The 27,680-nt window shown below is 45.9% G+C and overlaps 1 protein-coding gene across 2 annotated transcripts in view; it reads left to right on the forward strand.

Moving 5' to 3' along the window:
• The first annotated feature begins 609 nt into the window (after window positions 1–609).
• The window catches only part of TBX20 (T-box transcription factor 20), a 42,844-nt gene continuing 15,773 nt past the window's right edge, over window positions 610–27,680 (forward strand). Inside the window, exons 1-5 of one of the 2 annotated variants that reach the window (XM_033165649.1) lie at window positions 610–1,062; window positions 9,168–9,408; window positions 13,535–13,699; window positions 19,956–20,064; window positions 23,476–23,634. In XM_033165649.1, the coding sequence (XP_033021540.1) occupies window positions 936–1,062; window positions 9,168–9,408; window positions 13,535–13,699; window positions 19,956–20,064; window positions 23,476–23,634 (801 nt within the window). In that variant the 5' untranslated portion in view covers window positions 610–935. Of the gene's footprint in view, window positions 1,063–6,151; window positions 6,244–9,167; window positions 9,409–13,534; window positions 13,700–19,955; window positions 20,065–23,475; window positions 23,635–27,680 lie in introns of those variants that run through there. The other variant, XM_033165650.1, reaches the window with a different exon arrangement.

Genomic DNA, 27,680 nt, shown 5'->3' on the forward strand with positions numbered 1-27,680 from the left:
TTTGAGCAGGAACTCGGGGGGACTGAGTTCCCTTAGCTTTTTAAAATTATTTTTTTTTTTGTCCGGGGTAGGGGGCTGGAATGGATATACACCTAATGCCTGAGCCAAAAATCCACCTATATCTGTAATAAAGTTGTGGCCATTTCTAATCCAGATCATTGTCTGCTTGAGTTTATACCACATATTACATTCAGCCACTGCTGGGGGGTGGCACTGGGACTGGGCCCACAATAAACAAACAAACAAACTTCGTGGTGAGCGAGCCCTGAACGCTCGTGGAACCAGCGAGCTGCCCGGAGATAGAGAAATCAAAACGCGTGGGCTAAAACAAAGAATACGGGTGGTCCGATGCCCTCCGTGGAGGTCCCCCCTCCCTCTTGAAACCCCGAAAAAGGACCAGGGGGGGAGACCTCTCCAAACTCTGGTTTCCTCCCCAGAACTAAACTGTTGGCTTGAAAGAAAAGGCGAGCTTGGAGAGCCCGGCGCTTGCCCTCCCGCGCGCTCTGCCTTCCTCTCCGGTGGGATCAGCTAGGCCTGACGTGGGCAGGCTCTGATTGGCTGGCAGCCGATAGGATCTCGGCGGTCAGCGAATTAAGGCGGAGGAGGAAGGAAGGCGGATCTCATTGCGAGCCCTCCGGCCCTGGCAGACGCCTCTTCCATCCGCACCGAAGCGCGCTCTCTCCTTCTCCCTCGCCTCCACCCAGGGAGCAGGGAAAACGATGGTCGACGCGTAAACTGCGCCCCCGCGCTTCCCTGGCTTTCCAGACTCTTCCTGGGGAGTCTGGCAAAAAGTTCTGGCCTCCCGATCCCTCAGCCCGTGGGTTCCTTCCTCTTCGCTGCTTCTCCTTTGGAGCCGTCTGGGTAGCAGGAGGGAACGGCCTGGCTCTGCGCGACCATCTGACTTTTTGGGGGGCGCAGTCCTCTGCTCCGAGACCATGGAGTACACCGCCTCCCCCAAGCCGCAGCTCTCCTCCCGGGCGAACGCCTTCTCCATCGCCGCGCTCATGTCCAGCGGGAGCTCCAAGGAAAAAGACAGCGCCGAGAGCACCATCAAGCCTCTGGGTGAGTCTCCGGAGAAGGAGGGACGCGCCGTCGGGGGGTCCTCTTCTCCAAGCCCACCTGCCCAGCCTAGAGGGGCTTTCACCTGGGATGCTGGAGTGATCGCTTGGGAGAATGGAGGGAGGGGGTGATCCTGTCATAGGATCATAGAAGGGACCCCCGGGCAGGCGAAGCCCCTGCAATGCAGGAAAACAGACAGGTTCCTGCTTAGTTTTGCAAATGTGTTTGCAGTTTTAATGCGGCAGCGAGCTCAATGGGCCTTACTTCCTAGTAACTGTGTGTGTGTGTGGGGGGGGGAATACGTTTAGAAAGGACAGCTTTCCAAAACAATAATTATTCGTGGGGTGGGGAAGATGCCTTTCCTAAGTTGGACTGGATGGTTCAACTTCCCCTTGACTGGGATGTTCTCATTGATGCCTTCCAAACGCCCAGTGGAAAGTTTTAAAAGGCAACGGAAGCAAACGCTTTTCTAAGTAGCCTGGTGCACAATTAAAATGTCCCCGTGTTATAACGGGGAGTTCCGTGGTTCTTTAAAAGCTGCGATTATCCGACGTGTCGTTTTCCTTTTAAGAAGAAGCTGCTTTTAGAGGGATCAGATGCAGGATCTGGCCCCAGTGCCGTATCTCCGGTTAGAAATAAAAACCAGATACGATTTTGCTAAGTTGAGTTTTCTTGGACTGCTATTCCTCTCTCCGGGCAAAAGAGGCCATCGATCCGGGAAACAAACTTTTCATCCGAGAACTTTGGGGCGCAGCTGTAGTTGTAAAATCAGCCCAAGGACCAGCTGATTAAGTGGGGACCATTTCTCCCCAGTTTGTTCGTACACTTTTTAATCTAGGGAGATAGAGTTGAAGGAGAGGGAGATCCATCTAAAGTAATTACTAGCAATCCGATTTTTAAAAAAAAAACAAATTAAGCCCGAAATTCTGTGAAGATTTGCTGCACAGGAGACAACTGCAATCCTGTGCACATTTAGCTGGGAGCAAGTCCCGGGATCGCTCGGCAAGCACGTTTAGCTTGGTAGGATTTGCTTCAGGATGAAAATGGGCCCTTCTTTGGAAGGCGTTTGTATTCAAAACTTGTCCCCTGGGATCACTGGGATTCCTTATAGCCAGGGCTGTGATTCTGAATCTGGAAGCCATAAAAAAACAAAAAACTCCGACCAATTTCACATAAATATATTTAGGATGAGGTGACCATAAGCTAAGAAGTCTGAAAGAAATTGGATTTGCTTTCAAATACAAAAACTCCGTTCACATCCCTTTGAAGTCGAAGGCAAAACTTCGCTGGTCCTGAATTGCAATCCACAGCAGGGAGCCCATATTTTTTTTTACTGTGATCCTTAAACTCTCTGAAGTCAACCTGCCCTGTCCTACATGGATGGACGCCCCATCCTAAAACATCTCCCCGTTGAGTAAATAAGATTTGCTTTCTGATAAACACGCCAGGACTACAGTTTCATACTCTCTAGTAAAACTTTCCACTTTGACTTGAAAATAAGCCACTTTGATTCGTAAGAGAACGTGCTTCTAGTTCCAGAAGTTTAGTGCGTCAACCCAAATACCCAACCCTCTTTGCCCTGGCTGTTGACCCTTGATGTGTATGCTTTTAGTTATTTTAAACTGTTTTTAAATATTGTGTTTTAATGTTGGATAATGATAAACAGTGGATAATGTGAACAGTTCTGTGCGTTTTGTTTTAAATACGTTTTGTCGACTTGTATAGAACCCCAATTACACAATTTCCTAAGAAAAGAGTAAATATGTCTCTGCTCCAAGGACGTTACAAGGAAAATATCAAATAATTATTGCACTCTGTTTATTTTAAGTTACTGTTTTGCTGATTTTGACCTTTATAGCACTTTGAGCTTTAGGTACACGATGTATTTAAATCCTTTTCTCTTACAGAAGCTTTAACAAAACAAAACAAAATTCTCATAAAATCATTGCTCAGCTCTTTGTGTGGGTTTCCTTTATGGCTGTTTAAGAAACATTACCCAGAAACCCTTAACTATAAATTTTTTCACACCTCTTCCCTCTGTCAGCTAGCCCACCCTTTAACCATTAATAGAAATAATGCACCTTTAGAAAACTACCTTTTTCTCTTGGTCAAGAATGAAAGGAAGAGCGAGAGTTCTCTCTTTTTTATATAAATTTTATTTTTTTTAAAATTGACACAACATCCATCTTACATATAATATATAAAAACCACTTGTCCATCTTCGCCTGAAATTTTCCTCCTCCTCAACTAATGGTTTTCCTAATTATACTCTAATATTGCAGTTTGTTATTAGGAGAGCGAGAGTTGTCATTTGCGTTGTTTAAAAAAGGGTAATTTAAACAGACAAAACAAAAATTTTAAGTACGAAAAAGATGCATTCAATATAAGCAATGCGTATGCTTAAGAAACTTTCGTAGTAAACAGAAACCGGTTCCACATCCCAAACATCTTACTTTAAAGATAATTTTATACTTTATCTTTCTGAGCTTCGGTCACAGCAAATTTGTTTCCGGTTATTTACAGACTCTTTTTTCTGTTCCGAGTATGGATTGGCTTGTGTTTGCATAGACTTGTCTTTGCGCCTGCTCTTAAGAAAATATTACTTCCCGCCTCCCACGGCAGTTTTTAAGTAAAAATAAGCAGAAAGATCCTGGACAGGTTGAAAGAGATTCGGTACGACCATATCCTTGAGATCTGTTAAACCGACTAAGATGATCACCAGGAGATTGGACCTGGCGGGATCTCTGCTGAGGAAGAAACCGGAGGCCGAGGGCAATGGATTTTCTTTGGGGACCGCCTCAAATCGACTCGCTGTCGATATGCCTCGCCTTCTAGCTGCCCCCTTCCTTCTTCCATTGGAAGTGTAGGCCCAACTTGCCGTCCCTTCTGTTCAGCCCATTTCCCAGACTCAACCGCGGAGTCTTGCGCGCCCAGCGGCTGATTAGAGCCAGAGTCACAGATACGGTTGACTTTGCTCGGAGGCGGATTCAGTTGCCGTGAAGTGGGGGTTACACTTCGATCTAATTCGGTCCATTTAATCCCAATGAGACAGCTATCTGGGAAATGCATTATTATGCGTTGGAGCTAGGAGTCACTGTTGAACGTGAGAGACGCAACTTGGCTGTGTTCGCGCCATACACTTAAAGCACACACCCCCATTAATCCTGGGAACCATAGTTTGCTGGGAACTGTAGTTCTGGGTGGTGGTAAACTACAGTTCCCAGGATTCTTGGCGGCGTGTGGTTTAAAATGCGCTTGAAGGGTTACACCAGGACTGAGAGCGAAGGCTTAGAACTTCCCTCCAGTGTCTTTGGCATATATTACTGTATCTGAATTAAAAAATCGCTAGATCTCCATGGGAGAGATTTATGGGCTATTTTGTACCACTAGTTTACTCAACTAAAAACTGGCTTTCTAGAGGATGTCCCGTTGACATAATAGTGCTTAAGAGCGTGACAAAACCAACAAAAACCTGACAGAGGTTCCTGCTAAAATCCCAACAAAGCGAGCGCTCTCTTCTTTTCATAGTACTTTTATTTATACATTTATCATAAATATGTGTAACCCGCCTTCCATCGATACAGACACCAGGGCGGGGTACGGAACGCAAAACCAAACAATTGCCACAAAGCATCCATTGGCGTTTAAGTCCCTTGCCGGGAGGTGAGATGTTTTAAATGAAGAGTTTGAGGTTTCCGGAGGGTGCGATCTTGTGTGGATGCGTTTATACACCCTGGATCGAGAGGGAGAGACACTGATTTCCGTGCAGTCAGTGAACTTCATCCCAAGGAAAGCCACAACCCACCTGAGCGTTTCTCCCCAACAAACCCCATTTCAAAGGAGCGAGACTTCGTAAAAGCAGAGTTCATTCATTCCAATGGTGCGTGGAACTACTGGTCAGTTTGCGCCCTGCGGGGAATCTGGGAAGAGTGTTAGGAACAGAGACCCTAAATTTGGATGCATATGTCATCCTTAGTTATGTCCCTTTCCAAACCGTAATTATTTTAATAACACCCTCAGTTCCGAAATTTACACTGGATCAGTGAGTTGGGCAACCCAGCCACGAAGTTATTTGGATCTGAGCGCACCCTGACTTTGAATAAAGCACGAGGTTTTACATCTGTCCGATCCCTCTGAAACGAAAATATTTATCCTGAATAAAGGGGTCGAGAATCAGGCTTCTTCTCCCCACCCCTCCTTGACTTTATTCCAAGGTTACAATACAATCCCACTGCCATATATATCACAGAATGATCATTCCAATCCTCAATCCCACGCCACCGTCAGGATCAGGCTTCGAGCTGCCTTATGGGACTTGGACTGTTACTGGCCGATTAGATGTGCTTCATTATTGGAAGTAGGGCCCACTGAATTGAATGGGGTTTTCGCAGCGTACATCTTACGTGCTCCAAACCTACGCCTATTTCCTTGGGAAGGAAATCTCAGCCGTTTTTAACATCTCAGGGAGTCGACTCCGGATCGCAACCTTTCCCTGAGCTAGTCCGGTTGGAAACGTGTATCTGACCAATTGGTAACTGAATAAGTGTGCATGCACACGAAAGCTCATACCAAGAACAAACTCAGTTGGTCTCTAAGGTGCTACTGGAAAGAATTTTCTATTTTGTTTTGACCAATTGGTGGTGTGTGATTTCTGGCATTTCGTGGGTGAAATGCTTGGCATCAGTCTCCGGCTGGTGCGATCCCGAATCTTGGCACAGGATGCGTCCCGTGAGTTGGTTGGGAATAGGCCGCCTGCGTCGCTGGGTCCGATCCTGCCTATCTGGGACCAGTTCTATTTTGGGTTTCCCTTCCATAGCGCGCCGCTCGCTTCGGAAGCCAGCTGGATAAAGTCTCTCTCCCCCACCAACCACCACGAAGGCCCTCAAGTGGTTTCTTTATTTAAGGGCGGCGATAATCGGGGCATTTAGACAGGCTCCCTGCGTTCAAAGTAACTGGGTCCTTATCAGCTGGCTTCCAACAGCGCCGAGGCGCGCGACCTAGCAGGGGAAGCTCTCCTGCGCAAGCCTCCTGAGCACATTTGAGAAAAATTTCCCCGGTGGATGCTGGCCCCTGGACTGGATTTAACAACCAGCTGCTTATAGGGGGCCCGGGGCTTCACAATGCAATCAAATTTAAGCCTGCTCAGAAGTAAGCCCCTCCGAGTTCAGTGGGGCTTACTCCCAGGTAAGTGGACGTAGGGTTACATCCTGAGAGTTTTAGAATTAAGAGTCCTATATCTAGTTTTAGCTAAAGCACAAATCAAGCCTCTCTCGCCTCCATCCCAACTGCGCACAAACCACTAGATCCCGATTTTCTGGATATAGCTTGGGCATTGGGCGTAGGAGGGGAGATCTGACTTACTTTCTCCAGCTGGATCCGTTTCCTTCGCATTTCGTCTCCAGTTTCTGGCACTTGAGCGGAAGGTAACGCTTGCTCAAGATGCCTACATCTGATAGCGCCCCACGGAGAGTTACAACGCCAGGAGGTCAAGCGATGACTTTTATTTCCCGGTCGGACCCTCGCCTGATGAAAATGGGGTTTTCTTTTGAATCCTCCAGGGCAGTCTCTCTCCAGCCGGAGGGACTGGAGAAAGAAATCCGATCAGAAAGAACTTGTGATCAATCTGGAAGATTGATCGGGACATGCGCTCAGGAGTGTTTGGAGCCGGTTTCCCCTCTAGACTTGGGAAGGTTCCCAAATCTGTGGTCCTTTACCCTACCTATATCTTAATATTTATATGCTGCCTTTCCATCAAGTTCTAGCCCCCCCCCCATCGCTTTTATCCTCACTACAACCCTGTGAGTTAAGTTAAACTGAGAGGTAAGTACCGGCACAACGCCACCCAACCCGGTCCCAGCATGACACTCCAAGCATAGGTGCCAACTCCCTGGGGCTCTGAATGCCCGAGCACCCACAAATTCCCCATGAAGTGGCTGGGCAGGCATCCACAAATTTCCATGCCAGCGCCATGCATGCTGCCTGACACCCACGGCCCCGGGCACCCACGGTCACAGGGCCAAGTTGGCCCTCCTCCTGACTCCAAGAGTTCATTTCACTAGTACTGTAACTGACAACAATTTAATTTCAGTTACCCTTTGCAGCTAGAAGCAAGCCACAATAGAGAGATGCTCTGCTACCTATTCTATTATTTTGTTGAACACAAGTTGGGGCAGGATCCAGTTGAGAAGTGCGAACCTAAACATGTTTATTAACAGAAGGCTCAGCGAGAGCTACTCCGAGGAGAATGTCCAGCCTCTGAACTACATGTTTAGTCGGAGGTAAATCCTATTAACTTCAATGGGGCTTATTCCCAGGTAAGCGTGTCTGGGATTTCAGGCGCAAGGTGCGATCCTAGGCTTGGTCTCACAGAATGCAACGAGGCTTACTCCCAAGGAGATGCTAAAGGATTAGCAGTCTTCGCCTTCTATTGAAATCCAAGGAATGAAGTAAAAGTGCTTTGAATGTTGGCAGGGTTAGCTGGGCCCGATGGTTCTTCACCCGTTGTTTGCAACCAGCTGCAGCTCCTGCGCCCATTTTCCTGGGAGGAAGCCCAACTGATCTCCTTCCGAGTAGACTTGCATAGGAATGCGCTGTCGGTTGGTGAAGGGGGGGGACCAGTTCAAACTCATCCTGAATAAATAGAAAAACGCCCACGGAGTTCAAAGGTACTTCCTTTCTTCCAAGTAAGCAGGGTTGTTAAAAAATAAATAAATTACACCCCCCCCAAAAAAAAGATCCGCGTCTTTGATTGCAAATCATTATCTCCCTTTCGCTTGGTATCATCTACACAAAGTCTTTTGAGCTAAAACCTTTCTGGTGGGGTTGTATGGTAAATAATGCTTTCAAGGACGCAGCTTTGTGCCACACTTCGAGATTCTAGGCCTCAGTGAGGAGGCAAACCTAAATCTTTAGGTGGCAAGTGAAAGCTCACGTGACAATGCTCCAAGATAGATAGATAGATAGACAGACTGAGGAAACTGAATGCTAGGGCAAGTCTGGAAGGTTGACACGCTAGTTTTCTATTTTCAGGGTTGTTTTTAAATGAAGAGCATTCATTCATGTGAACCCCGAGCACAAAGCTGAAGTAGAGAGAAGTGTAGACTTGGTGGGGAAAAGGGAAACTGGGGGAAATTGCTTTGTCCCAATTTCCCGTTCCCTCCCCACTCATTGTTTCCGAAAAAAATGGGAGTGAGAACGGGACGTAAAATTTGATTCCCACCCCTTGTCTACTCTCCAATTGTTCAGATATTAATAGGTGGGAGGAACGGACAAACTGGGGAGGAACAACCCAGCTCCCGCCCGCAATCTTTCTCGTTTTCTCCCAGGCCTTCACATATAAAGTGAAGCGGATGAAACACAGGTTTCTTGCCACAGAAAGCAAGTGACCACCGTTCCTGTACCTGCTTGCAAAACATTGTCTGTGGCGCGCTTCGAGAGTGGGCAAAACCGTCTCGGGGCGGCGTCTGCACTCGTCTGCGAGGCAACCGACAAGTTCTCTCTTCCCCGTTCTCTCTTCTGAAATCTTGAGGACAAGACGCGATGGAAATCAGGAAGCGGCGGCAGTGGAGAAAGCTCTCCAGATGCAACACTTTCGCTGCGCTTTGATTGCTTTTAACTGCCAATTGCGGTGACTGCGTAAAAGCGCCCGAATGCCTCTGCTGTTGCTGTGCGTAAAACGCAGGGCGGCAGGGAGTTAAAAAACCGTATCCTCTGCCGCTTGAGAATTTCAGGGGGCTTAATGTCGCGGGATCCTGGCCGCAGTTTTCAAGGCTCCGCTTTCCCAAAGGGGCCGTAAGTTCATATGAGTGAGGGAAGGGGCAGGCAGACGGAAAAGAGACCCCAAGATCGTATTGGATCGGCTATAGCCACGACGATCTCTCCAATTTCGTGCGCGTCGTTTTCATTTGCGGGAGTTCAGTTCCCCTCCTGGTTATTATTGGCGTTCTGCTGGAATCCTTCCTAGTGTTTGTCAGGTTCACCTCTGCTCCTCCTGGCAGCAGGCCGGCTTTTTTTCCCCCCCATTTCTGCTCTGCTGTGGTGACTCGATTATTCACCAGGAGCAGCGATCTCACTGCGTCGTCGCCCTTTCTCTCTGTCCCGCTTTGCAGAGCAATTCGTGGAGAAGTCGTCCTGCTCCCAAACGCTCGGCGACTTGCCCGCTTTGGAAACGCCGCCGGGGGATTTCAGCAGCGCCAGCCCCTCTTCCCTGTGCACCGAGCCCCTCATTCCCACCACCCCCATCATTCCCAGCGAGGAGATGGCCAAGATCTCCTGCAGCCTGGAGACCAAGGACCTCTGGGACAAATTCCACGACCTGGGCACCGAGATGATCATCACCAAATCGGGAAGGTAAGGCTATATTTTGGCACCACAATCCACAGTTGGACAGTGCCTTCGTTAGGACTAACCCAAAACGTCACAAAATAGTGACAAGCTTTGGTTGGTGGTCCTAAGCGAGGCATTAGCTGCTTGTGAGATTTGGGGGAGATCATGTTGCTTCAGCACAACTGCGTTTGCTTATTTGTTGTGCAGAACTGCAATGCAGCAACTGAAAGGAAAGAGGGGTGAGAATAGAAGTGAACAGGGCGAAAAAGTTGACTCAGAAGTCTGGAAAAGGGGTAGTTTATCACCAGCCAGCATGCATAGCTGTGGATTTATCCAGCCCATGCTTCAGATTGCGCTAGAAAAGCTTCCTTAACGCAGAAAAGGGTGCTGACCTGCTCCTCTCCGCTTCCATGCCTCATTGCTAAAAATACTGAGTTTGAGGTGTTGTCAGATGACATGAAGGTTCTTGTCCTTTTTCCCTTTTGATCTGCGATGGCTGTTTAACACATGCATGTCATGGGTTGAATGCTGGTGTCTCCGAGTGATGCGCATGCCTTGTGCATCCGCCCCTGTAACATTAGACCACTTGAAGTATTTGCTTGTAGACAGCAGCGAAAGGTTATTAATATGAGAGTAATAGTTATATTTTTAAATATATATTTTTTAATTTTATACTATAACTACTACAAAAAATAAAATATACATTCACATTCATTTATCAACTTTGGCTATCATAGCCATGACTTCCCTCAGACCTTCCACATGGCATTCAAATCGAAATATGAGAGTAATAGTTACAATGAGAATGTTACGCTTCCTTTTATTTTGACGTGAGGGGAAGAGGTGTAGAATACTAACTATACAACTGCTGCAGTGCAAAAACCCGCTTTGGGATATTGTCAGGACCTGTTTGTTTAATTTTGCTTTGGGCTGCAGTCCTGCACCCACTTACTCGGGAGTAAGTCCTATTGAACGCAATGGTACTTACTTCTAAGTAGGTATGTGTAGGATTACATAGTAGTGCATGAGCAGCACTTGAGAAGATGAGGATGGAGTAAAAAATGTGTGCCCTTCAGTTGAAATCTGTGAAATAACCAGTATTTTGTTTCCAAAAAAACCCTACATTAATGTAATTTATGGATTAATGCTATTTTCAGAAGGGTCACCAAATCAGTCTGTTGTAGCAGAAACAAAAACAGAAAAGGCTTGCAGCACCTTAAAGATGACCTCAATTTTCTGTGACTTGAGCTTTTGGGGACTAAAGTCCGCTTTGTGCAGTATATGATTCAGCTTCTACAGCTAATAAGCAGAGCACCCCATCCATAATAGGCATAAAATTGCTGTGTATTCGGGGGGGGGGGCTTTGTAACACTGGAATCTGCCTTCTATGAAATCAGGCCATTGGCCCATCCAGCTCAGTACTGCCTACACTGACTGACAGCTGCTCTCTAGGTTTCAGGCAGGGGTTTCACCCAGTCCCACATGGAGATGCTAGGATATTGAATCTTGGACCTTCTGCGCTCAAAGCAGATGCTCGCCCTCATTTCTTCCTTGTTGTCATTTCTGCCAATAATTTGCACATTCCACACACTCCATATAAAAATAATTAAATTACAAAATTTCCATATTTGAGAACAATGTGTTAAGAGCTAGAATTTTGTGTGGAATTAACATGAAGTTACAATATGATTGATTTTTGTTGGAACTAGATTTATTTTTAGTATATGAAGTTATTAAAGTAATACTTGGTATTAGAACCGAAGGTGAAAGGCAGGGGAAGTCTGTGCCAAGATTCGACCAAGATTTTTTTTTATGACACAAGAAGAAGAATTATTGGTGTATATGTATTTGTTTATTTTCAGTTAGGTGATGGGTCAATGTTGGTGTTTTATTTGTTTGTTGTAAAATCAATAAATTCTTATTAAAAAAAATATTACAAAATTTCCTTAAGCCAAAACCCATGGCTTAAAAAGGGGAAACTGTAGTTTTGTAGTAGTTGTTGTTTGTCTTAAAAGCTTTTCTTGGTTACCCCATCCTTAGTGTCCTTTGCAGAAGTCCCACCCAGACACAAAAGCTCTTAGGTTAATCAGACTTGGGAAAGCCTGACTTAGGATTCTGGTTTCATTCTTCTCATAAACACTCAGAAGTGAGTTTCCCTCCCTCTTCCTGGGCCTTTCCAGATCACGGTTTCCTTAAGGCTATTTTACACAAAGGAAATCTGGATTTACCACAGACCCATACAATACTGCGCCAAGCGCATCTCCTTTGGCAAAGGTACCTGCATGATACAAGTGTTGACGTACACATATTTATCACACTATATACTTAAAATATAACTTGCTCTCTCAATGAAAGCAGTATATATGAAGGCAGTGGTGGGAACTTTGCACTTTCCCACTGACAAAATATTGTTCCTTCCGTGCTGGGAAAGTGCCATTGTCACAACATGAACTTTGAAAAGACCTGTCACGATCCCATGCAACTCTTGAGCAACAACTCTGAGTTTACCCCACTATTTCTTTTTCTTTTCTTTTTTTAGATCTATAATGTTTTAAGTGTTTACCCAGAAGGAAGCTCCAGTAAGCTAAGTGGGGTTTCCTCCCCAAAAATTGCAGCTAAGGGCTACAAATGGTGCTTGTGAAATCACTAGCGAGTGACACAACTCCTCTTCCACGTTGCATCATTTTGTGATATCGGACAGGTTCCTCTTTGTTTAGTTCATTAGACTGCTTCTTAATTGTCCCACTTAACATGGGAGCGCTTAAACAATTCAGAAATAGCCACCAACGCCTGCAAGTGTGCTGTTTTACAATACCACAATTTCATGCCATTTCATAGGAAGTGTATAAATTGGAAACACATAGCTAAAATTCAGCTTGTGGTTGTTGTTTTTTTAAAGTTAGCTCTTAGGAAATGGCGTGCACATTATTTTTTAAAAAACAGATCCCCTTTCATCCTGACTGGTTCCAGGGCAGATGATAGATACAATAATACTAAAATCATCAACATCACAATATTCTTCATAACAATATATTTGAGAGCAAACACAGGTGGTCCTCACCTCTATGGCGGCTTTTTAAAAAGGAGGACGCAAATATGCCTACTCTTTCCTCTAGCCTTAATATTTTTGAAGTGGGAATAAGATAGTGTGCCAATGGCAGGTCTGTAGCACTAAGGGAGAAAACCATTATTTGCTTTGGATATGATGCACAATATTGGGATGCGGGTGGCACTGTGGGTTAAACCACAGAGCCTAGGGCTTGCTGATCAGAAGGTCGGCGGTTTGAATCCCCGCGACGGGGTGAGCTCCCGTTGCTTGGTCCCTGCTCCTGCTTCGAAAGCACATTAAAGTGCAAGTAGATAAATAGGTACCGCTCCAGCGGGAAGGTAAACGGCGTTTCCGTGCGCTGCTCTGGTTCACCAGAAGTGGCTTAGTCATGCTGGCCACATGACCCAGAAGCTGTATGCCGGCTCCCTCGGCCAGTAAAGCGAGATGAGCGCCGCAACCCCAGAGTCGTTGACAACTGGACCTAATGGTCAGGGGTCCCTTTCCCTTTCTGATGCAGAATGGAAGTATGACTGACTTTTAATTCAGCAACACATCCAAAAACCTGGAGGCATATGTATTTCTCCACTCTCTAGGTTAGGATGTGCAGTGAGAAGCCTGAATTCACAAGCTCGCTGTCATATCCAGAGCCATGATCTGTGACTGCTGTTTATAGGCCTACTAATTTTCACTCTTCTCCCGCATAGCCTCCATTCTGCTTACAGTTTCCTTGCCCTATTTCCCCTATTGAGCTCCACACCTCCTTCCACTTGCAGCCTCAGGCTTGCTCACCCTGTGCTGGAAGGGACATGACAAGTCTTCTTACAGGACTCTCTTTCTTTAACTGCTTGGGAGTCAAGCTGCAGTTAAAAATGCATTTTAAATGTTTAAAATGCGGAGCGTCTTCAGTCAATGTATATTTGTAGGGAGATATGGATTGTTTTAAATATCCCCAAACAAAGATATACAGACATGCTTGGAATTTCCCTGTCTCTCTGGGTAGGCTAGGCTTCTAATGTCTGTTTCTGATCAGTTTCAAAGGGGCTGTTTTCTCTGGTCCCATATTTATATATTCATCATCTTGTTTGCCTCTGTCTGTTTCAGAAGAATGTTTCCGACCATTAGGGTTTCCTTTTCGGGTGTGGATCCGGAAGCCAAGTTCATTGTGCTGATGGATATCGTTCCAGTGGACAATAAGCGGTACCGATATGCCTACCACAGGTCCTCCTGGCTGGTCGCTGGCAAAGCAGATCCTCCTCTGCCTGCAAGGTCAGTTCATGGGCAAGTCATATCCATTACACACACACACACACACACACCCTCAAATCTCTGCTGTGAATCCTCAGCGTTGCTTTGTAAATACCGTGGCAAGACGGAGAATTGACAACTGCTGAAACCAATGGTCAGGAAAACAAAATCCTTGATAGGAGCCAAAAGTTCTGTGCATCCCAAAGGTGGACAATCTGCAGCCTTATGGCTGCATTTGGCCCCTGGCCTCATTTTATGTGGCCCTTGGTTCATTTTATGTGGTCCTTGGCAAGGAGGAGGAAAACTGGAAGGAAAGCGGGTGAGAGAAGAGGTGGTTCCACCTACTTTTGGCCCTAGCCATGCCCACATTTGACTCCTGTTCCACACACCTCTGGTTTGCACCCCTTGACAGATTACTTCCAAGGAAATTTCCCCAAGGGTTGTCCATCCCTGCTGTATTGTTGAGATTGTTGAGCTTTTTTATAGGAAACCCCCCAAAATGTTGAGCAGTGTATGGCAGTGTGCATGATCCAGCTAAATGCAAGCAGATTTTTAAAGGAGAGTTGTACACCACCACCACCCCACGAATCCTAGGTGCGATCTAATCAAAGTAAAAACAGGTTCTAATTAACTTTGGCTTAATCATGCCCAGCGATCTTAAGGATTTGCTGCCCTACCCCCCCAAAAAAATCTTGCAAAAGTTTTAGTGCCAAACAGTTTAAATGGCCTTTTAAATATATACATTATTTTCCTCTTGCTACAATACTTTCCGCTCTTTAACTTCAAAGAAATCCAGGCATGTTTGGCCAAGTGCAAGTCAAAAATATTAGATTACAGCTTGATTCATGCCATTACATTATTTTTTCAACTGAAGACTAAACCATGGGTCATGTTTATGCACTGCAGTCAATTAATTGTTGACTTGCTCTGCAAGTCAAGGGGACAAGATCCCTTTTTCAATTTAAAGGCTCCGTTTTTTCAGCTTCTGTATCCACAGAACTTCTGAATAATAAATGGTGTGGGGGGGAGAGAGAGAGAGAGAGAGAGGGAGAGAAAGAGAGAGAGAGAGAGAGAGAGAGGGAGAGGGAGAATATCTAGGAATAACTGAGCTCCCCTTGGCTCAGTTTGCAACCCAACCCATTCCCCTCTCGGGAAAGCTGCTATTTCCCCCAAGCACAACTCTAAATTTAGACCCCTTCGTGTTCCCCATGATGTTTCAAAATGCACACTGAGATCCAACTCTCTTTCCCTGACCCCTGCAATATTCCAAATCCCACAAACCACTCCTTCCCTTCTCCCAAGCTTTCCTGCTGTCAGGGCTGTGCTGGCACGGGTGCTATCTCACTTGGAGGCTTCCATGGAAAGCCTTCCTCTATTTCCACAGCACCAGAGATGCTTCAGTGTAGTTCTCCAAGGCAACCGAGTCCTTAAACTTTGGACAGTAGGTGACTGGGAGAACGTTGTTTCTTTGATGCCCGTCAGTGAAGCATTCTAGGCCCCAGAGGTTTCACACTGAAGCTGCGAATGAGAACTCTTCATTACCACAACTGCTCCAAAATGGTGTCTGGTACTTCCTAGAATGGTTTGTCTAGGGTAGGGTCAGGTGAGGTGGTGACCCTGCCCCCAAGATGTTGTTGGGCTATGACTCCCAGTCCTCCGTGACCACTGGTGGCGTTGGCTGGGGTGGTGGGTGGTAGGATCCAGCAACGTTCACTACCTCCTGGAGTGATGTCATCCTGTACAAGATGCAGCACAGATGGAAATGAGTCAATCTGGCTGAAAAACAACCTCATCATTCCACCAAATTATGAGATATGATGGATGGCTACCTTGGACAGGGGCTTCTCAGTTGTGGCCCTCTGAATTTGGGATAGCCTCCTGATAGAGAGTTTGAGTGGCAGACAGTAAAGACTACTTTATCCACATTAAAGCTTTTTCCTATGGGGGAAAAATATATAAAAAAAAATTCCTCTAACTGTCCAGATGTGTATCTGAAGATGTGTGCATGCACACGAAAGCTCATACCAATAACAAACTTAGTTGGTCTCTAAGGTGCTACTGGAAGGAATTTTTTTTTGTCCAGATGTGGATAAACTTCGTTCAGAAATGCAATCTAGGCATGTCTACTCAGAAGTAAGTCCCACTAAGTTCACCTGGTATAGGACTGTGGTCTCAGCCTGTCTCCTTCATGCTTTTGTCTATTGTATTATGAGGATTTTTTTTTTGGCAGATTAAGCTGAAACTCTCAGTGGCTCAAACTTTAAGCATGTTGGCAATCTAATATGAATTAAGTTCCAGGGGTTTTTAATTCATTTTTTCAGTGATCGCTATTTGTAGACTGAACCCACATCTGGGTGTGTATATGTTTAAGTGTTGAAGATAGAAATATATCTGTTGCGTGCTTTGCAAGATTGAGTCAAATGAAGTTAACTTGTTGATGTCGAAAAGATCTATCCATAAGTTTACTTACATAGGTGATTCTCAAGAGAAGGGGGGGGCGTGGGGGCAAGAATCCCTGCCGTAGGTAAGCCTTGGTGACATAAATACCCTCAGGCTCCCCCCCCCATCATTTTTGTAGAGAAATAACTTTCAGCACCACAACTGCTGAGACTGAAATTAACGAGGATTAGCCAATATCATTTGAAAGCATTTCCATTCATAAACCTTCACTGCGGATGACCATTAAATCCTCCTTTTCCTGCTGTCAGCGTGCGAAGCTGCTCTCCCTCCCTTGCGCTGTGAATGGAAGGAGCAAAATTCTTTTTGGAAAAATCTATTGTGAAACTTTCCAAGGGTCCCAGAATACTACTAGCTTAAATGGCTTTATGAACCAGACCAAACCTTTGAAAGACATACCTGTCTTATGAGTCCTAGCTTGTAGCTAAATATTCTGCTTGTCTTTTATTCCTTTGGGGTTTTCCTGTTTTGTTTCTTTAACATTGGTACAGAGTGTTGATTAGTTTCCTTGACAATGCAAGCCTCCCTGCGCTATTAACTCCTTGCTAACTTAAGCCAAGATCCACCACAGGGCAAAATACCGTAATAACTATTGCTCAGTGGTAGGTAAAAGTACAATCTGTTTCTTGATTGTGTGCTGATAGTGGGTGGTATTCAATGGAGTTTTACTCAGAGAACGCCTATTCAAAATAATGGACCAGACTAAAGTCCTGTCTGCACCATATATTTAAATAATCAGCGTCTTACCCAAAGAATCTTGGGAACTGGCAGGGGCGTACCCAGGATCAAAACTAGCGGGGGGGGGGGAGCAAGCCATGGTCGTTCAGGTTCAAAAACAAAAATAGCTTCAAAACACAGAGCCTCCCCCCAAACAGAAAGCCCCAAATGGCTGAAAAACTCAGTTTCCCAGGATCCTCAGTCCTCGCAAAGGAACTACTCACCATGCAAGGGAACTCAGTTTGCCAAGCTCCCTTGCAACGATGAATCTTGGCAATGATGAATTTGCCCCCTGACACTGCCCAAGTCTCAGCCTGCATCCCCATTTGACCAAGCAGGGTGCAGGCTAGGATCCGGTCTCTGATAGGCACGCCAGCTCTTTGTCAGCATGAGGGAGGGGGAAACAGCTGGTGCAAAACACACACACACACACACACACAGTGGCCAACTGTCCCTCGGCAAGAGCAGAAGAGCTCAATTGTTATTGAGATTTTGGGAGGGGGAGAAAGACCAGTCAAGCTTTTTTTTCCTTTTAGGCTGCCGATAACCATTTAATATTTTTTTTTGCTTCTAGGGGGGCAGCTGCCCCCCGGGTACGCCCATGGGAACTGCAGTTTGTTAAGGGTGCTGTGAATTGTTAGGGGACCCCTGTGGCACTCTCAAGAGCTACAATTGCCAGGGTGGTTTAACAACCAATTCCTGTTTCCAGGAAACTCTGAAAACGGTAGCTCTTTGAAGGAATTAGGAGTCTCTTGACACCTCTCACTGCCCTTGACAAACTACAGTTCCCAGGATCCATGACGGTTCAAAGTGGTACGATAACTGCTTTAAAAGTATAGGGCAGGTGGGACTTTAGTCACATTCATTAAATTCAGTGACTCTCTACTCTGAGTAAAACTATCCAGTGATTTGTCCGTTTGTTTTCTATTCTGTTTTTTTTCTCTAAACAGTCCCTTTCCTCCATTATTATCCTGCTCAAAACCCTGTGATGTAGGTTAGGCTGAAGGAGAGGATGAGAGAGAGAGAGAGAGAGAGAGAGAGAGAGAGAGAGTGTCACCTGGAATGTTTGATGGCTGAGTTTCCTTTTCTTAGTCCAGTCACTATACCATGTTGGTTAGCTGCAGGGGAAGAGGCAAACAATCTTCCATTTTTTTTGGGGGGGGGGAGAGAGACAATGCAGTGGATTTGCTTAATAATAATCTAAAATGGAAGCATTAAGCATCAGCTAATGAAATAAAATTATGACTGAGATTGCAAAAGGAATGAAAGGCCCAGGAAATAATAAAGCTTTAAAAGAGAAACAGGCATTCATGATTCAGGCCAGCAAATGAATAACTTAATGAGCCTGTTTCAGACATTGCTTATCTCAATTCTATTAACCTGGGACTGTTCCATTGATTTCGGTGGAATTTACTTGCAAGGAAGTGTGCTTGGGGTTGCTGTTAGTTAGGCAGCTGCATCTGAGACAGATTGACTGGGAAGTAAGTCCTAGCACTGATGGGATTGCTATGTTTGTTGAAGAGGTGGATTCGAGAATGTCATATGTGCTAGGCGTCCAGGAGAGCTGTGTGTACCATTTTGCCGCCTGAGGCAAAACAGGAAGTGCCACCTTTCCCTGCCCTGCTGCCGCTTCTCTGCTCACCCTGCCGCTTCTGCAATTTTGGGCGCCATTTCAGCCAATACCGGAGGCAGCGGGGCACCCCACAGGGCTTCCGCCACCTCGGTTTACCTAATGGCAGAGCCGGCTCTGCATCCAGAAGAATCCTAATGAAAAGCTGAGGAGGTGTGGGTTGGGAAGCCCTGCGGATCAGGTTGGCAGGGGCAAAAGCGGGCGACGGCAATTTATTAGCTACGCCAGCTACATGATCCAAAGCTGCTCCTACCCTACCCCCTAGCACCCTATTTCAAGGCTTATTACCCACCTGGGGGTAACTTAGAGTCTCCACTGTGGTAAACCCCACCCATTGGTGGCACTCTTATCTGTTGGCAGAGGCTGGCAATGATGCCATGCTAGGTCTCCACTTCCCTGGCCATCGATCTGGGAGGGACTGCTGTGGGCTTTTCTATTGTACAGCACTTGCTTCCCCACGCAAGGCTGAAAATCTATCACTGGAATCAGGGCTGCATTTAGGTTTGATGAGGCCCTAAACTACATATAAGGCCCTTTATATGTCCGGCTGTCCTTTGTCAACAACAAACTGTCGCTGTTTTTTGTGTTGGTAATTTATCGACCTAATAGGTATCTAAAGCCAAATACGTATACAAAATATATATTTTATCAAAGTAGTATTTTCCGGCGTATAAGACGACTGGGCGTATAAGACGACCCCCAACTTTCCCAGTTAAAATATAGAGTTTGAGATATACTTGACCACAGATTCTCCACCCGGCGTATAAGATGACCCCCGACTTTTGAGAAGATTTTCCTGGATTAAAAAGTAGTCTAATACGCCAGGATATACAGTAATTGTTGAACAATTGGAAATGTACATCCAGGTTTTTCCCCCTTTAATTTTTTTTTGGGGCCCCCCCAAGAGAGTGGGGCCCTAAGCTATAGCTTGTTTAGCTTATACGTAAATCCGGCACTGACTGGAATATATTGTTAAGTAGGTGTTGTGTCGTTAATAACTGGAGGCGAGAATGAGGTACAACATCTCTTTATTTCAGAAACAGGAAAGAGCTAGCTGGAATGGAGAAAACTGGGGTTTATATATTAACAGGCATCTAGTAGGGAGAAGATACATTTTGGCGGGAACCAATCCAGCAGAGGATCCAAATCCTGCTCCCTGAATCAGCAAATGATTGCTGTTCCCGCTGTAACTTGTACATTCAAATAAGGTCTGTAATACAACACAATACACTATATTAAACATACTGACTGTGTTATTGCTTAATACACAACAGTAGGGGTGCCATATTTCAAAAAGTGAAAATCTGGACACAAAAGTTGTTGGTTTTTTTTTGTGTGTGGGTTGTCAGTGTTGTTGACTGGCTAAGCCTAGTACACTAGGCTGAGAAGTTGTAGGGCGACTCTCTTACAAAACCAAATGTCCTGAGCACAGATCGGGTTGATTGACAGGCCCTGTGTCTCTTGGCTTTCCAGACTGTACGTGCACCCGGATTCTCCGTTCACGGGGGAACAATTGCTGAAGCAGATGGTGTCCTTTGAAAAAGTGAAGCTGACAAACAACGAGCTGGATCAGCACGGTCACGTGAGTAGCTGGTCCTGTGGGAAGGGAAACAATGCCCGCTCCCTCAGGCAGTGACACCTGCCGGCACACCTGTTGGGAAGGGGCGTTATGAGCAGAGCCCAGGTGGCTGTTAGGAAGGTGCTGCTGTTTTTAGGTGGCTGTTAAGGGGTACAAAATGTAATGGGGAGAGCGAGGGATGCCTTGGGTCGGGGAGACGGTTCTGTCATTTATACCTCAATTATCCTTCTCTTGCTTCTATCCTCTTTGTTCAGCAGCCCAGCATCTTAACATCATTGTATTCACCAGCCCATGACCCCATTTAAAAATTTCTCTCCTAAAACAGGCTTCCTTGGTGGTGTGCTTGTCACACTGTCCCTGTCGCCAAAACAGCTTCTTGTGCATCTTTTCCCCCATATAATCATTATAATACAGAAGTATTATTGGGCATGCTCTCAAGCCTTAGTGAGGTAAATTTCAGTTTTGCGCAAGGTCTCCGTATTAAATATTAAACAAAAACCAAATGGAAATGCCTATCTCTCCCTCCCAGATCACAAGCTACCATTTTGCCCACTGCGAAACATTTACTGGGATGGATGGCAAATGGTGGAACAGCAGTGCATACCAAACACTAAAAAAAATAAAAATGGAAATGTGCGGAAGCTAACACAGTAAGCCCATGCACACAGAAAATCAGGTCTGCTTGTAATAGAAGTCCGCCACTTGGAAGCATCTTGAGATGGGCTTGGAAGGCCCATTGGTGTGAAAAAAATGTCCTGATTTAAGTCCCATTGATTTCAGTGGGGAAGAAGCATAACGGACGGAGGCTGCAATGCTATGCATAATTTACTGTTGAATTCAGTGGGACCTACTTCTGAGACACGGGTGGCACTGTGGGTTAAACCACAGAGCCTAGGGCTTGCCGATCAGAAGGTCGGCAGTTCAAATCCCTGCGACGGGGTGAGCTCTCGTTGCTCGGTCCCTGCTCTTGCCCACCTAGCAGTTTGAAAGCACGTCAAAGTGCAAGTAGATACCGTATTATTCACTCCAAGAATATTTTTTTCTGGTTTTCCTCCTCTAAAAGCCCTGTTTTTTTGAGGATCAGCTAAAGGTTTTGCAGCTTTTTTTTGCAAAGGGAGAAACCCTGTTTTTTGAGGATCAGCTAAAAGTTTTGCAGCTTTTTTTGCAAAGGGGGAAAAGCAAAGAGGAAAAGCCCCGTTTTTATGGGGTTCAACTCACATTTCTGCAGCTTCTAAAGGAAAGGGAGCCTTTTCTACAGTTTCCAGACAGATAATCTAATCAGCCAGTCACATGTCACTGGGGAAACAAACAACCTCCCTCTGCAGCACATTCAACAATGGAGGCCTGGGCAAGAGGGTGGGGCTGAAAGGGAGCCGGACTCTTATCTCTCTCCCGATCTCTTGCTGATCAGCTGCTGTGTGGGGTCCTTTCAACACCCCCTTTTCTCTTTGTAAAATAAAAAGCATGATCCTCTTTTGGCCTGTGGGCAATTCAGCTCAGGGACCAGCATTCGCTCCATAAGATGCGCAGATATTTCCCCTTACCTTTTAGGAGGAAAAAAGTGCGTCTTATGGAGTGGAAAATATGGTAAATAGGTACTGCTCCAGTGGGAAGGTAAACGGCGTTTCTGTGTGCTGCTCTGGTTTACCAGAAGTGGCTTAGTCATGCTGGCCACATGACCCGGAAGCTGTACACCGTCTCCCTCGGCCAGTAACGTGAGATGAGTGCCGCAACCCCAGAGTCGGACATGACTGGACCCAATGGTCAGGGGTCCCTTTACCTTTACCTTTACTTCTGAGTAGGCATGTCTGCACTCACACAGTTCTCCTTGTTAGCTTTTAAGAATAATTTATTTTCCCCACTGTCATGATGGTGTCATTGTTTTTCCTTACTGGATGTCATTATTCATTAACCCTAAAGAAGGCATCAAACTCCCTGGGTGGAAGTCTTGCACCTGTGTCTATGTGATGGTTGATATGAAAAGTGTGTTTCTAGGAAATAGAAATGAGAGCTTTAAAAAACTGCAATAGCAGTAGCTGAGCCAGCCTGTCAAGAATACAGTAATATGACAAAGATATATTGTCTTTCCTTGTCTCATAGAATCTAACCCAAGAGCCCAGGGCAACTAACTCTTAGAAGTGTGGTACATTATCTGGGTCCAGACTGCTGCTTTTTCAGTGATATGAGCCAAGGAAGACAATTATTCAGAGTGTTTGTGATGATACTTTCTCTGCAGAGAGCTATTGGCTTTGATCAGGATAAGCAAAGGCCACTACGTTCCTAAAGACTATAAAAAAAAACATATAGTGACAGAAACTGGGGAAAGTTCTTTTTCTGCATCAAATCCTCCGGCTTTTGCAATTGTTCATTAAGACAACATGAGCTGGTCTACACAGTCAGCTGAGTGAGGCAGGCGGCAGAAAAGGATCACATTTCTGAATGCGCATCCAAATTCTGTGCAAATAGCAATAAAACTAACAGCTAAATGACAGGATGGAAGATTTTGCTCCAGAGAAGCATTCGGTGTACCCCCTCACCTGCAGTCTGATGTGAGGCAGTCCATATTGTCACATCATTCTTCTGATTCATCTTTTTTCCCCCTCTTAGAAATCTTTAAATTAGGAAAGATATCTGTGAAGGAACAAATTATTGCACATTGCTAATTACAAGGCCCCAGCCGTGAGCTGTGGAACAGCTGATATATGTGTTGCAGAAAGGTGTTGCGAAAATCTTGGGCGGAAGTAAAAAAGTTGGTAGTTGTTGGGATTTGAATGGATGCTAGGAGAGAATATATTTATCAGATATTATCCTTCCTTCCTCACGTTTGTGAGTTCAGCAGAGTGCATTCCTTTCCAGCTTAAAAAGAGAAACTTAGATTGGCAAGTTTTAGCCTTTTCGTTTAAGTAATCCAGGATGCTTTAAGGCCGACTGGATTCTCCTGGTATTGCCCCCCCCTTCTCCCCCAATAATTACGCAAACAGTCTTATAAAAGGTAAAAACAACATTTACTCACTCAGAATACTTGTTGAAGAATAACAAATACAGCAGCTTTGTTCAGGCCGACTTAAAATGGTAAATCGGTTACGAGGGCACACTTAAGCTTAGCTTAAAATGGAGTCTGAGCACGTAGCTCAGACTTAGCAGATACTTTCGCATTGCTAGCATGGTGATGAGAGGTAAGAAAGTAAGGGAACATGCCCAAACAGGCAGGAGAATATATAGCTATGTCCTCCCGGTGTCAGGGCACAGAGGGGGTGTCTCTCACAGAGTCCTCTCTAGCAAGTTTACGGGAAAACTTTTGTGAGCTTTAGCTCCTATCTAGCAAAAGATGAATTGTTGGTTTGACTGCACTTTAAAAACCCCACAGTAGCGAGTGTTGACTTGAATCTGAGTAGCTCTTCCTCTCCTCTCCAGATAATCTTAAATTCAATGCACAAATACCAGCCTAGGGTGCACATCATCAAGAAGAAGGACCATACAGCTTCCTTGCTTAACCTGAAGTCTGAAGAATTCAGGACATTTATATTTCCAGAGACTGTGTTTACTGCCGTCACTGCCTACCAGAACCAATTGGTGAGTGTTTAATAATCATAATCATAATCACAATCATAATTTATTTATACCCCGCCCATCTGGGTGGGTTTCCCCAGCCACTCTGGGCGGCTTCCAACAGAACACTAAAATGCAATTATCTATTAAACATTAAAACACTTCCCTAAACAGGGCTGCCTTCAGATGTCTTCTAAACATCTAGTAGTTGGTTTTTCTCTTTGACATCTGGTGGGAGGGCGTTCCACAGGGCGGGTGCCACTACCGAGAAGGCCCTCTGCTTGGTTCCCTGTAACTTGGCTTCTCGTAGTGAGGGAACCGCCAGAAGGCCCTCGGAGCTGGACCTCAGGGTCCGGGCAGAACGATGGGGGTGGAGACGCTCCTTCAGGTATACAGGACTGAGGCCGTTTAGGGCTTTAAAGCTCAGCACCAACACTTTGATTTGTGCTCAGAAATGTACTGGGAGCCAATGTAGGTTTTTCAAGACAGGTGTTATGTGGTCTCGGCGGCCGCTCCCAGTCACCAGTCTAGCTGCCGCATTCTAGATTAGTTGTAGTTTCCAGGTCACCTTCAAAGGTAGCCCCACATAGAGCGCATTGCAGTAGTCCAAGCGAGAGATAACTAGAGCATGCACCACTCTGGCGAGACAGTCCGCGGGCAGGTAGGGTCTCAGCCTGCGTACCAGACTAATAACTCATATTAGTCTTTTCATCAATGCTACTACTGGACTGAGAGATGGGGTTGAGTGCCTGAATTGCAAGGATGAAGAGGACATCCCCCTCTTTCCCTGCTACTTTTTGTGCTTGTAATCTGGATCAGGCCCCTGCAGCGGGTTCCAGGTGAAAACCACCCCCTTCTTTGGAGACAGATATGGTGGGGTGGCACAAGATGCTCAACTGATGCAGGAAGAACAGATGCAGGAGCACACACTGGATTGGGGCCCTGCAGCTGCTTTCTCTTAAAAATGCAAGCGAGCTGCTTAAAAAGTGTGAACAATGTGACATTATTTGGTCCTAAGGATGTCACGGGGGAAGTCTTATGTCTGCTTTGGGCAGACCGGCTGCAGCATTACACTGCAATCGGAAGTCGTTGGGTGTTTGTGAGGGCATTCCAGACACGATGAGGAAATATTGTAACATGGGCTTGCCGATCAGAAGGTTGGTGGTTCGAATACCCGCGATGAGGTGAGCTCCTGTTGCTCGGTCCCTGCTCCTGCCAACATAGCAGTTCGAAAGCATGTCAAAGTGCAAGTAGATAAATAGGTACCACTCCGGCGGGAAGGTAAACGGCGTTTCCGTGCGCTGCTCTGGTTCGCCAGAAGCGGCTTTGTCATGCTGGCCACATGACCCGGAAGCTGTACGCCGACTCCCTCGGCCAGTAAAGCGAGATGAGCGCTGCAACCCCACACTCGTCCATGACTGGACCTAATGGTCAGGGGTCCTTTTACCTTTACCCTTTAATTTAGATAAAAGGCGAGTTGAGGGGAAATGATAGATATGTATAAAATAACGCAGCTGGGGGGGGGGGGAATGGATAGAGAGAAGCTTTTCTCCGTCTCTCGTAATCCTAGAATCCGAGATCATCCAATGAAACGGAATGTGAGAAGATTCAAGACAGACAAAAGCATAGGAGCCAACTCCTAGGGTCCAAGGGGTCTTTGGCCCTCCCAATAAAATATTTGAGGGGATGCCCCCAACCCAAGTTGATGGACATTGCCAGTGCATTCAAATGGTGTGCATGCTTGACCTATTATGTGGTGCCGGGCTTACCTGGGCCCCACAATATTTTATTCAAGTTGGCACCCCTGGGCAAAAGGAAGTCCGTCTTTACACTGTGAATGTGGAATTTGCTACTACAAGACGAAGCGATGGCTACCAGCTTGGACAAGTTCACTAGCTATGGCGGCCATATTCCAAGTCTACAATTCTATGGTTCTGTGACCTGGTATTGAAGCTGCTGTTTGGGGAGAGCACTATTCCGTTCATGTCCTGCTTGTGGACTTCCTATTGGGAATCTATAATTTTCCTAGGCTGGAGCAGTTTCACAGAGCAAAGGGGGCAAACGACGTCTCACGACCCAGTTCCACAATGGAACCTTCAGAGACTTTGTCTGAAGAATCTCCCTCTGCCCTTTGCTTTGCGAAATCTCAAAATAGCTTTCTGACACTCAAGCCCTAAGCCATGTCAGAAAAAACTCTTCTCTGGGCCCGGAGGAGGGGCTCACATCCAAGCCATTTGGAGAGGTGTTACTGGAGAATCACAAGACCGCACTGCTTGTGTCTGAACGGAGAGCAGCATTTCCCAACACCTTCCTAATACAGGCAAGTCTGAGCTTGCTGATGAAGCTGTTGAGACATGGTGCGTGATCTGGCTGAAGCTGAATGTGCTGCCTGCAGCCGTGACACCATGCTAGATCTTCAGATCTACACAGGGCAGGTAAATGGGGAATTCTAAACCATTTCTAGACAATTTCTAGAGCCTGATGTTCATCCAGGGTGTGCATCTCATAAATCCACAGGGGCAGACTCTCTACGAATTCAAGAGCAGAATACATCCCCCATACCCTCCAACATTCCTCAGATGAAAATAGGGACATTCTTACTCCCTGCAACTGACGCTTCTTATCCCACCCCCTGTTTTTGGGTCCCCCCTGCCCCCACAGAGCATTTCTGTCAGAAGAAGGGCAAGTGCCATCACTACACCAACGGCACACAGCGCACACACACCCTCCACCGCCCTGAGAAAAGCCCTTAAACCCGATTTAATTTTATTTTTTGGTAGATTTACAAAAGGAAAACACACACCAATCATTTTTATTATTTTTTTAGAAAGGGGCAAGATTAGACGCAGACGCAGAAAGCGATTTTTTTAAAAAAATCAAGACTCCTTGCGCTCCACGAACCCTTTCTTGCCACGCAGGGTGGCCGTGCCCTCTGTCTGCACCTCAGAGCTGGCGCACCATGTGCGGCCCAACCTGATTTCAGTAGCACCCTTACTTTGTCCCCCCCCCCCAAATCACTGGCGGAGGAACGGGGGGAGCGCACCGCCCCCGGCACCATCGAGGAGGAGGGTACCATTGTGGCGGCCCCCCAGACACGCACCGTGCACCCCCCGCAGTGTGCCAGGTGCCACGCCCCCGCAGGCAGCGCCCCACACCCCCACGGGCGGCACGCCACACCCCCGGGATGCACGCCCCGCCCCCAGTGCTGGAGCACGCAGCTTCGCCACTGCCCAAAATGAATCTGTTTTGACCAAGTGTATGCGTAGTTTCAGTTATTTAGATGCTTAGAACTTGGCTCATTTCCATAAGGCTCAGAATAGTAGATAACTGCATTTTTGGCAGTTTACTAAAAAAAAAATAGCCACAATCTATCACATTATCCACACTGAACACAGTGAGTCTTGCTTGTGAGCGGCAACCCTCTGTATTCTTATATGACAGTGACTCTGCTGAACTCAACTACTCTAAGTTCCAAATCTTCTAGGTTTTCAAACCCGATTTCGAAAGAAACTTACCACATGGAAGTAATTGGTGTATAAATGAATTACTTAAATTAAAAATAGAATTTATCTGCCTGGCAGCTGTGTGTTTACCCTTTCTATAGATCTTACTATAGTCTTTTAAACTTTGAATTAAGCATCAGGCCTATGGGAGGGGGGAAAGGTGTTTGCCTGGACAAAGCAGTTTTAGAATGCCGTGGTCTGATTCTGAAGCACATCCCGTAAATACTGCCAAATTTCCCTCTGGAAATCCTAGAGACAGAGGCTGTCGTATTACGTATGACTAATGAAAATGGAACCTCTCTTATTTTTGCCATTTCTTTCGCTGCTGGTTTTAAGGGGGATGATTGCATTTCTGCGGGTTATTAGATAAGGGCTAAATACATTACACTTTCAACAAACTATCTCACATTTAAGATTTAAAGGTCATGCATTTGTTTAAAACAGTCAAGCCACTCCGGGAGAGTTGAATTGTAGGTCAAGTTTCATTTTTACAAGCTTTCTTGGAGATGTTCTCATGATTCATTTGGGAACGAGGAGTTTAAGAAATGACAGCAACAGCATCCAACT

The sequence above is a fragment of the Lacerta agilis genome, chromosome 12 (assembly GCF_009819535.1).
Source record: "Lacerta agilis isolate rLacAgi1 chromosome 12, rLacAgi1.pri, whole genome shotgun sequence".
In the NCBI taxonomy this organism is placed as follows: Eukaryota; Metazoa; Chordata; class Lepidosauria; order Squamata; family Lacertidae; genus Lacerta; species Lacerta agilis.